This window comes from Juglans microcarpa x Juglans regia, chromosome 5D, assembly GCF_004785595.1.
Source record: "Juglans microcarpa x Juglans regia isolate MS1-56 chromosome 5D, Jm3101_v1.0, whole genome shotgun sequence".
NCBI classification, from domain to species: domain Eukaryota; kingdom Viridiplantae; phylum Streptophyta; class Magnoliopsida; order Fagales; family Juglandaceae; genus Juglans; species Juglans microcarpa x Juglans regia.
Window position 1 is genome coordinate 10,362,062 of NC_054602.1, and position 11,801 is coordinate 10,373,862.

The 11,801-nt window shown below is 33.4% G+C and overlaps 1 protein-coding gene across 1 annotated transcript; it reads left to right on the plus strand.

The window, feature by feature from the left end:
• Window positions 1–1,614: 1,614 nt before the first annotated feature.
• LOC121266126 (farnesyl pyrophosphate synthase 1) lies at window positions 1,615–5,858 on the plus strand. Its single transcript, XM_041169860.1, has 12 exons — window positions 1,615–1,832; window positions 2,592–2,616; window positions 2,781–2,896; window positions 3,021–3,107; window positions 3,205–3,321; window positions 3,396–3,484; window positions 3,969–4,020; window positions 4,378–4,473; window positions 4,864–4,908; window positions 5,002–5,091; window positions 5,184–5,255; window positions 5,478–5,858. Exons 1-12 carry the CDS (start codon window positions 1,722–1,724, stop codon window positions 5,604–5,606), a joined length of 1,029 nt encoding a protein of 342 aa, XP_041025794.1. The 5' UTR covers window positions 1,615–1,721; the 3' UTR covers window positions 5,607–5,858.
• Window positions 5,859–11,801: the final 5,943 nt, after the last annotated feature.

Consider the following 11,801-nt stretch of genomic DNA (forward strand, 5'->3'; position numbering starts at 1 on the left):
AACATGTCATATAAAATCACATCATGAATTTATAAATTTATTTTTATTAAATTTATTTGTGGGTATAACTTCTTTTTGGGTAATCACAATCTGAAAATATGGTCTATCCCATGTCCTCTTTTCTTCTTCAACCCGTTTGGCTCCATCCCTTTGCCTCGACTGCCTTTGTAATTATGCTATTGGGAATTTCTAATAATGCCTAATGTTTAGTAGATGTAGGTTACAAAGTATCTTTTTTTCATGTGTGATTTTATTAATTATGCATTTGGAAAAAGATAGTGTAAGTTCATCATAATAAAATAAAGAAAACACTAGTCTGCCGTCCCAACTTGATCGATTGGTAAATTTTTTTTTTTTACTTATTAATTAAGGAAGTGTTTTTAAGTATATTTGTATATTTTTTTATTTTTTAAAAATATTTAAATGTATTAAAAAAATGTGAAAAAAAAAAGAAAAAAAAAATACCGCCCAACGGTAAGAGTGGGGCGGCAGAATAGCCCCACTCATAGAATAAAAAGGGTGCAAAGAAGGTTTTAGCTCATATGACATAGGTCTCCTCGATTTGAGGTGTCGAATGGGTACTATTAAGAATTATCATTCTTGTCAACACCCGACCTTGAGGTAAGTAGGTCGACACTTTTCCTAATTGAATTAGATATGTCCTCTTGTTCTCTCAAACTTTTAATTGAGACTTGGGATGTTTGTAATCTAACATGATTCTTTCGTGTTCAATTTGAATGTCTTCTATTTAAACCTTATTAAGGACATTGAAAGTCAAATGATTTATTAGGGTTCTATAACTTTAAACGAGCTACTTATCACATTGAATGTTCTACCCTTTATATCTCCTCATAGCTAATGTTTTTTTATTAGAATGTCGAGGTCCTTATTCATTTTCAAGATCATATCGCATTGAATTCTAATCTTGCTTTTAGTTCAATATGAATTTGATAACATCTCTCATCCTCGTCTTGTGGAATCTAAAGCGATATATATATATATATATGTGTGTGTGTGTGTGTATATATATATATATATGATCATGTCATTTCAATGCATGTAAAGGTGATCAATTAGTCGACAATATAAGGCTTCTTTTTGTTATGGAGCTTTTTGATTCTTTGGACATTGGACAGTGATATTATGTAAAGAGAAATATTACAACCACGAAAAGATTTCAATAAAGTAAACTTATAAGTTGACATAACTTGATATGATACGTTAGAAGTAACTTTACGATTTAACGCATCACATCAAATCATATTAATTTGTGAATTTATTTTTATAGATTTTTTTTTTTATGGCTAAAATATTACTCTTGCGAAAAGCGAACATAATGTGGAGTTAGGAAGATTTTAGCAAAATTAAAACCACAGGGCATCTATCAACTTGTCCATATGTTAATTAAAAAAGATAGAACTCGCATCCTAAAAAACATGAAAAAGTGATGCTTATTTAATTACATGTGTGCAGCTTTCAGTGCACCATCAATAAATTAGGTAAAAAGGCAGTAAACAAAATATTCTCAAGAAGTAATATTCTCAATAAATAATGGCAAAGTACGAAATTTATACAAAATATCGCCCCATTTATGGTTGTCCTTTGAGTTCAATCTTATCACACTCACAGGCTCGCGGTTGCTGTTTCTGTTATTCTTAAAAATCTCTCTCTCTCTCTCTCTCTCTCTCTCTCTCTCTCGGAAAGCTCTGCGTGGGGTGTCAATGGCGGATCTGAAGTCAACCTTTCTGAAAGTATACTCCGCCCTGAAATCGGAGCTCCTTGAAGACCCTGCTTTCGAGTGGACCGATGAATCTCGGCAATGGGTCGAGCGGGTACGTCGCCTTTTTCCATTTCATCTTCCTCCTTACTTGTCATCATTTTGCATTCTCCTCATCCAGATTTTTCTTATTTGTCTAAAATATCTGTTTTTGGTTCGGATTGGTTAGTGTTTGAAATATCTTTTTGATATATCATTGTTTTAATGGTTCGTGTGAACTTTCCTTGTAATGGTATTCGGTATTCACACTCATGGTTGAAAACAAGAAACAAAGAAGAGCTCGAATGACAATGGTTCTGGTTCCGATGACTAATATGAGGAACACAAATTGGACTTTAAAAAAAAAAAGTAGATCGGGTTGACTCAGAGTTAAAGATCGTAGATTTAACTTCAAAATGCATAGGTTGCGTTTAGTTGTAGCAAAGCTAATTTTAATTCAGCTCACCCCAGAAACGAAAGTGAAAAGCTAAAAGATATGAAGTATATGCCATCCCAGAAAATTCTTATAAAAATCGAACAGGGTGCCCTTCTTATTCACATTTATTGATTTCTGCTCAGCATTTAAAGAGTTACCTTTGTTCTTTTACAAATCTTAATAACCACTTTTACAAACTGTTGTGGGCTTCGTAAAAACTTTTATCTGTGCCTCTGATTTATACTTAGATCTAAGTGCATAAATCTACAATCAGACTCTCTCTCTCTCTCTCTCTCTCTCTCTCTCTCACTCTCTCTCAGAGAGTATGATTGCGGGTTTGTTAATTCTGTTTTGGGCTTATTGTTGGTTTCCTGACTTTGTTAATTCTCACCGTTTCAGATGCTGGATTACAATGTGCCTGGAGGTAAGAATTGAGCATATCTGTAGTTTTTTTGAAAAATTCTCTATGAAATGAAATGAAATGGGGTTTTTGGGGAGGGGGGGGGGGGGGTGGGGGATTTGAAATAAGGAAGCACCTATTAAAGAAAATATTTTGAAGACAGCTATGGATTGTACTTCATCTCGCAGGGAAGTTGAACAGGGGCTTGTCCGTTATCGACAGCTACAAATTGTTGAAAGAAGGAAAGGAGTTAACTGAAGATGAAATTTTCCTTGCTAGTGCTCTTGGTTGGTGTATTGAATGGGTATGAAAATAAAATCCTTCCAATTCAAAGATTATTTATGTGGATATAATTTTTTTTCACTAAAATCTTCATTCTGTTGTTAATTTACGTACTGACTAATAATTTTTTGTAACAAAATTTGCAGCTTCAGGCATATTTTCTTGTTCTTGATGACATCATGGATAACTCTCACACAAGGCGTGGTCAACCTTGCTGGTTCAGAGTGCCAAAGGTTTATAAAAACACCAAACATGTTCTGGTTTACTTCAGTTATTTTTATGGTTGCCATTTTTGGTGAAAGATTAACTAGGGTGATCATTATTTTCTAGGTTGGTTTGATTGCTGCAAATGATGGGATTCTACTTCGAAACCATATCCCTAGGATTCTTAGGAACCACTTCAGGAATAAGCCTTACTATGTAGATTTGCTTGATTTGTTTAACGAGGTAATTGACTTCTACATATTTTGCTTTACTGGTTCTCACTCAGATTTTTTGCTAAAAATTTAGTTATGCTGTAGGTGGAGTTTCAAACCGCTTCAGGACAGATGATAGATTTGATTACTACTCTTGAAGGAGAAAAAGATCTGTCCAAATACTCATTGTCACTGTGAGTGAAACCTATTAATGATCTATGCTATGAGAATAACGTCTTTGCATCTTTGTGTTCAAGATAAGTACCCAACCCATATGAAACTCTTAAACTACCCAAGGAAATGCTCACTGATATCTGTATCATCAAGAGAGTCACTAATCCAGGTTTAGATTTCCACAAGAAAATAGTAAATGAATCTGTGGCGAAGGTCGTTACATGTAGGATGATATTGAGAAATTCATTTTAGGAACTGATGCTTGTCAGTACAGTGACGATCCATCTGTCTTGCTTTAGACAATATAATCATGCCTGCATCTCCCTTACCACAGGAAGTTGGAAGTGTACACAGCCTGAATTCTGGACTCCTTAATAAATAAGTTATATAGATCTCTTTCTGATTTTTATATTCATTTAAGCAGCACTAAACTCTGTTTCCGTCTCTGTTTTCATCTCTTTTCTTTACGTAATCTTTTTGCTAACTGGTTGAAATCTGATGCAGTCACCGCCGTATTGTTCAGTACAAGACTGCCTATTACTCATTTTACCTTTCGGTGGGTATAAACATCTATGACTGTTAAATTTCCGATTTTAGCATGCATTCAACCTGGATCTTTAGAAATCTTTTTTTTTTGTAGTGTATTCTTGACAGACATCATATTAGCTTGCATCTTTGTGCCTTTTTGGCATTGCCCTATTTTAGCCCCATAAATTTGGTGTCTGGTGTTCCAGATAACATATTAGGTCCCTGTTCCTCTACGTATTGACATCTCTGACCTTTGCTTAAAGCAATATTCACATTATTTGAGATTTCTTCTGACCATGTTCATACCAGTTAATTTGGTCTTCTGGCATTCAAAGATTCTCATTTGGTCAACTTTTTTCTGTTCAAATTCTCTGACTCAACTCAGGTTGCATGTGCATTGGTTATGTCGGGTGAGAATCTGGACAAACATATTGATGTGAAGAATATTCTTGTTGAGATGGGGGTCTACTTTCAAGTACAGGTAAAATGTTTCTCAGTTGATAAAAATTAAAATGGTTTCCCTCTACAGCATATGTTGGAAACTGATATAATAAACCGTTTGATTTACCTTATCTGACCTTTTGGGTATGAGGACAGAGTAAGCCTAAATAATTTCAGATAATTGCTTTAGGTGAGATTTTATAAATATTCCAAACTCCATTAGTTATGAATAAGAAAAGCCCTATTAGCTCAATGATTTTTTTCGTTCATTTACTTGTTTATTTTTGTTATGTTATTTTAAATCAATCCATCAGGGCTCATTCAGTTACTTCAAAAATTAAAAAGTCAGTGGTGGGTAACATTTATTTATATCCTCAGGTGTATATCACTTGTTCATTTCAATAATCTCTCTTTTCTTTCCTTTTTGTAGGATGATTATTTGGATTGCTTTGGTGATCCTGAAACAATTGGCAAGGTGAGAACCAGAATGATGGCTTTATCCATAAAGTTTTTGAAAAACTCACTTTCTGGTCCATTTAATTTATTTCGAGTTTTCACTTGACACCAGATAGGAACAGACATTGAAGATTTTAAGTGCTCCTGGTTGGTGGTAAAAGCATTGGAGCTAAGCAACGAGGAACAAAAGAAAGAGTTACATGTAAGAGTTGAACTTTCTTTCTTTATGCCTATCGAGTTGGGTTCCTCTACAATATTGGGGTTAATTCGCTCATTTGTAATGCTTGTTTGCAGGAGAACTATGGGAAACCTGACCCGGCCAATGTCACAAAAGTGAAGGCCCTCTACAAAGAGCTTGATCTTCAGGTTTGAACTTGATCATATAAAGTTAACTCCATGGAATATCTAAGTAGAGCATAAAATTCCATAACATATATTAGTTTGAAGGAAAACAAACGTGTTTTTGTTTGCTTTTCTCCTATCAAGGAAGTCAAAGTTACTTATTGGCTTATCGAATTTATTCTATGGTATTCAGCCATTGAATTTTTTAGTCTGTGATCTACATCTTCTTTGATCCCAATTTCATAGGGCGTATTTGCTGAGTATGAGAGTAAGAGCTATCAGAAGTTAACAGCCTCGATTGAAGCTCATCCGAGCAAAGCAGTGCAATCAGTGTTGAAGTCATTCTTGGGTAAAATATATAAGAGGCAAAAATAGAGAATCGGTCAGGAAAAGGTTGGAAGATGAAGAGTTTTCCCACTTTTGATCTTGATATGTATTTCTATGTTTACATGGGAAGAGAAATAATCTTGTTGTATCGTGTTCTTGTAAACATTTTTTGCTGCTGGTTTTGTTAGTTTGCTTTCCAATCCCAATAAACACTGGTGATTTTTCACTTCCAATATGTGTTGGCCATCTGTGATTACATCATAATGCTATACATATATAAGACTGGAAATGTGTGAATAATTTCTGATGATTGTAAACGGTGAAAATGTCCTCCAGGTGATTGATCATATGCATGCCAAGAGTTCTTGCTAGCTCCAGCTTTAGAATCAGCAGTTCAAATTATTGGCTTGTCATTGTTAAGGAAATACCAACCAGTTCAGTGCTCCACTTGAGAAGAGGAAAACAGCAAGTTTAGTCCACTAACCTCTACATGATGACCATCCGAGTTAATATTACCAGGCATATATATTGCTCAAAAATAGAAACTCAGAGAGAGAGAGAGAGAGAGAGAGAGAGAGAGAGATGGACCACTCGAGTGCCCAGAAAACCCTTTGAGAATCTCCATGATCACTTTCAAGGCATCTTCTTAACACGTTGTTGCGAGCTTTCAGGGAAATCTCGTGCTCCCCACTTCTAGGCGATGGATAATGGATACCTTCATGCATGTCAATCAGGATTCCGTACGGTTGCTGGGATAATAACAGGAGTGACTTTAATAAGAGAAAGACACTGACATGGGTGACTTTATAAGAGAGAGAAATAAAGATGCCAGTCTCAAAATTGGGTCCATCTGCATGAAACAGGAACTTCCTCGGCCACGCAGCTGGACCATCCCATGATCCATCTCTGTCACTCTCTCTCTCTCTCTCTCTCCCTCTCTCTCAAAGTTTCCACTGACTGGCGTTCATAGAATCATGGCTCTGTTACAGAAATAATGGAACCCCCGGCCCCAAGGAACTGAAATTTAGGCGCAAGGTGTATTGAATCAAAAGAAAAATTCTCCTTACTAAACTGAGGAGGTATTATCCATCAATTTTTTAAAATCTTTATTTTAAATAAAAGTTCAAAATAATCCATTTTCAGTTAAGAGTTCAGGCCTCAATCCTAAAAACATGTTAATTTTTCTGAACTCTCTTCCTGTGCTTCCACTTCGGTTAAGAGTTCACCTCAATACTAAACGTCTGGGGCTGTGAATCTCACTGGTTTGAGTTATGATCCCACCATTCACAATCCTCTCGACCTGACCCAAATACTTGGCAGGTTTGCGTTGGGCTTCCCTGTGCTTTGAGTCCCATCATTTTATCTCTACATAAGACCTGAATAATAAAGTGAAATATTTTAGTCAAAAAGATTTTATAAAAATAAATAAATAAACTTACGTAACTTGATGTGATATGTTAGATTGTAAAAGTAAACTTATTAGAGAAATGATATTTACAGTCTTGAAGTATGCAGTCTTTGCATATTTCCTTTGAAAGAAAGTGGAAATTACCATTAAAAAAATAATTATTTTAGATAGATTGCAGATTTATCTAATTTTTTCAAATGAGTATGACGGTACATTCCAAAACTATATAGCATTACGCCAAGGGATATAATTGATGTGGTTTATAAAATGCCAATCTTTAGAAGATCGAGAACGTAATGTGCTAGTTTTGACAATTTTTTCATTCAAAATGTAAAACTGAGGTACAAAGTGTACTTTTTTATAAAATGGGTCATAACGGTTTAAATCCATTTCCAAATAAAAAACATCGGTGATTCTTCACCTTCCATTTTGTGTCGGCCACTAATAAGTGGCACTATAACGTGTAATTTTTGTTCAAACATTTTTTTACCTCTTGAATATTTAAAAGAAAATTACAAACTCATTAAAAAAACATTTCATTAACCATTAAGTAAAAAAAAAAAAAAATCAAATCGGTAGATTTATTGGTGGATATCCTTGGTGGCCTAAGCATTTTCCAAATGCTTATCCATATATCAAATTGGAGTCGGTAGAAATATCTCATAATTTGGCTACTGCTATAGATGAAAAAAATACCGGTCAACTGGACCGGAACAATAGGTTTGATCCGGTATTGGGTTTGGTCCAGCATTGGTACCGGTTTTTTTTTTTTTTTTTTAAACTAATCAAAATCGGTCCAATTTTAATTTTTTTTTCTAATATCGGACCGGTTCATATATATATATATTAATTTTCTATATTATATAAAATATTTTTTACATGATTTTTTATATTATATATAATTATATATTATATATAAAATATTTTTGTATTATATAATAAATTACTAATTAATATAATTTAAAATTTTAAAATCATATATAAATAACTATATATTATCACTATATATTATAATATACTATAATATATCACTATATTATATATTATAATATATCACTATATAGTTTATAATATAATTATAATATACTACAATATATTATCACTATATTATTATGTACTATAATATACTATATTATATATACTATATAATATACTAGAAAAAGGGGACCGAACTGAACCGGAATCGGTAAAACTGGAAGTATTGGTTTAGAGGTGTAACCGGTGCGGTACCGGTTCTTCAAATCTTAAAATTGGTATATACCGGTTCGGTTCTAAAATATGTTTAAAACTAAACCAATTACACCCCTAGCTACTGCTTTAGAATGAGCAGTTCAATACCAATTTTCTTTCTAATAATTGAATGAGGAACATATATAGTTTCTTCTTCAATCAAATATAGCGTCTACCCAAAAACGATGCTAACCCAAAAACCAAACAATCAAACTTAGGATGTGAGAAATGAGAAGAAGAAAACAACATTTTTCACTTAGAAACAAGGAAAAACAATTAATAAAGAATGAGAGAGAGAGAGAGAGAGAGAGAGGAGGCTGAAGGTTGGATAAAAATAACCAAGTTTTTTTAGGAAAATACTTTAGCTACGTAGAGATTACATAAAAATAAATCTACAAACTGATGTGGTTTGATTTGGTACGTCAGATTGTAAAATTACTTTTATTATAAAATAGATCTAACAGATCTCATAAAGTCACGACAGTTTGTGAGTTTACTTTGTGTAATTTTTTTTATATCTGTAGCAGTTTTTTTTGCCACCTAGACAGTCTAAACTTTTTTCCTACTTTATAGAGAGGTTGATGCAGTATTTTTCATAGGCTTAAGTCAAAATTTGGAGGGAGTCATCTCCTTCTCTGAAGGGTGTGGTATTTTTTTCTCTGCTTGTGACAAATGAATGTCTCTTGGGCGATTTAAGTCTGTAGAGTTTTACATAGAGGATGAGTTGAGTAGCCTATGGAAAGGACCCAGCATCACTGACTAGGAAAGGAAGGAGGTTGTACTTCCTCCATCAATTCTGGACAAGGCTAAAAGAAAAGGGAGGTACTATCTTTTTGCTTTGATAATAGCAGACAAGATTGTGAATAGAGAGACTTTCAAAACGTCTATGTCAAGGATTTGGAAGACTAAAGGATAGATACAGTACAAAGAAGTTGGTGAGAACAAATATTTGGTGGAATTTCAATTTGAAACAGATAGGCAGAGGGTGATTACAAGGAGGCCATGGTCTTTTGACCGATGACTAGTTTGTCTCCAGGAGTTTGAGGGTCATATACCACCAAATGATCTCCCTTTTAAGAAGGAAGTTTTCTGGATCCAAGTTCATAACATGCCTTTGGTATGCATGACACAAAAAGTAAGATCTCAACTGAGTGAAAGCATTGGAATGAGTGCTAGAGGTTGATGCAGACAGTAGAGGTTTTGGATGAGGTAAGTATCTAAGGTTGAAAGTAGAGATCGACATTACAAAAGCACTGGTTAGAGGAAAATTTCTTACCATTGAAGAGAAGCAAGTGTGGGTTCATTTTAAGTATGAAATGCTTTAAAATTTTTATCTTCAATGTGGTATGATTAAGCATCCTAAGAAGTTATGTCCCAACATGAAAACTAACAAGAACTCAGGTACTGTCCAACCTTAGTATAGACCCTGGTTACATGCTCTCCCAACAAAAACCAGTGGCAGTAGTGAAAAGAAGTATGGTGGGGACACGGCTCAACCACCACAGGAGGAGAAACAACCATGAAACTCAAGCTAAAGGGATAGTGATGAAGACAAAAAAGGCAAGTTAATAATACAGGTGCATATTAAGGAAGCAATGAAGGAAGACATTGTTATTAAGGAAAATAAGAATCATATAAGGAAGGAAGCAGATCTTATGGAAATTTCAAACCTGAAGGTGGAGGAAATTTGCAAGGCAATAGTTACCCCAGTTTCTCACTCCTCTGATCATGCAGATAATGCTATTGTGGATGGCAAGCCCAATAAATGCGATATTGTTATGAAGAAGGAAGGTCTGAAGGAAGATATGGAAGATTCTGATAAAAAAAAAAAAAAAAAAGGAGAGCATAGCTGTTAACAATCACACATAATCATCCATCTTATCCCGAGTAAGTTCTTTAGATACTTTTTTGTTTGATCAATTCAATTGCTGGAAAAGTCCAAAAAGTAAGCAAGCTGGAAAATGAGAGAGCAAGGGACAACTTTTTTGCTGATTTTACTAATGATATAGGCAAGAACTTGGATTTACGATGGTGCTAGAAAAAGGGAATATAATGTTACATTAGAAGAATATTCTGCTGATAATGTTCTTAAAAAATAAAAGGTTGAGATTGTGGCTGACAAAGGTTCAAATTGTGAGGAGGTGGTGGAGGTTGTCGTGCAGCCCCACCAATAGCCATGAATTGCATAAGTTGGAACTGTCGGGAACTTGGGAACCCTCGGACAGTTAGAGATCTCCACCTTATAGTGAAAAATAAGTTCCCAAATTTTACTTTTTTCATTGAAACTAAATGCAGGAGGAACAAGGTTGAATAGATTAAGAAGTGGCTGAATTATGAGAATAGTTTTGTAGTGGACATTAGAGGACTTAGTGGGGGTCTTGCTTTTATGTGGAATAATGATGTTGATACTAAACTGGAGTCCTACAACCAAAACCACATCTCATTAAGAGTTCACAATGCTTGTAAGGAAAAGGACCAGATATTGACAAGGTTTTATGGAAATAAGGCTTGAAAGTTGGTTATTTCTCAAAGCAATCAAACATGAGAGAGAGGTGGGATGGATGTGTGGGAGACTTCAATGAGGTTCTTCATAATAGTGAGAAGTATGGGAAAGCAATGAGATCCTACAAACAAATGGAGGAATTCAGACCAGCAGTAAAGGAGTGTGGTATGAGTGATTTGGAATTCATGGGTAACAAGTTTACATGGTGCAATAATAGGCATGGTAAAGCTTTCACTAAAAAAAGACTTCATAAAGCCTTTGGAAATTCTCTTTGGAATGATATGTTTACAAACACTCTTATTTGTGCCCTGCCAGCTCAAAGTTCTGATGACCAGGCCACTTCTCAACAATTGGTGTAGTTTGGATAATGAGATAAGATGAGATAATTTTAGATAAAAGTTGAATAAAATATTATTCGAATATTATTTTTTAATAATATTATTATTATTTTAAGATTTAAAAAAATTGAATTATTTATTATATTTTATATAAAAATTTAAAAAAATTATAATAATAAAATAAAATATTTTTACTATCCAAATCGTCCATTAAGATTTGTTAGAGCTTTCCTTTCGGTTTATCTGGAGGGAGTGAATTTGAGGAGGCAGATTCAGATACTCCATGCCCTTATAATCAATAAATACGAGGATTGAGTAGTTCAATTAGTACGTCCTCTGCCTGTAATAATAAATAAGACAATTAATGACCGATCGTATTCTTTGCAGTTGCGTCTCATTTTTGAGTCCCCTAGTTGGATTTAGTCAAAATTAAAGAATATTTTTAATAAATATAAGAAAAATTTAACTTTTAATTATTTTATTCACATAAATTTTTATATTAAAATAATTATTTTTTATTATATAATAATAAAATAATATAAGATAAATTTAATTTAATTTATTCACATCAAAACTCTATATTAGATTATACATTTATTTATTATATAGTAATAAATAACTAATAATTTTAAAAATATTTAATTTTTTTAATTATTATTTTATCATATTTTTCTATTCTACCTATTATATATTAATTAATAATCATATTCTTATTAAATTAATATATTACTAATTCAAATTAATATATCAATTGTGATAAAATA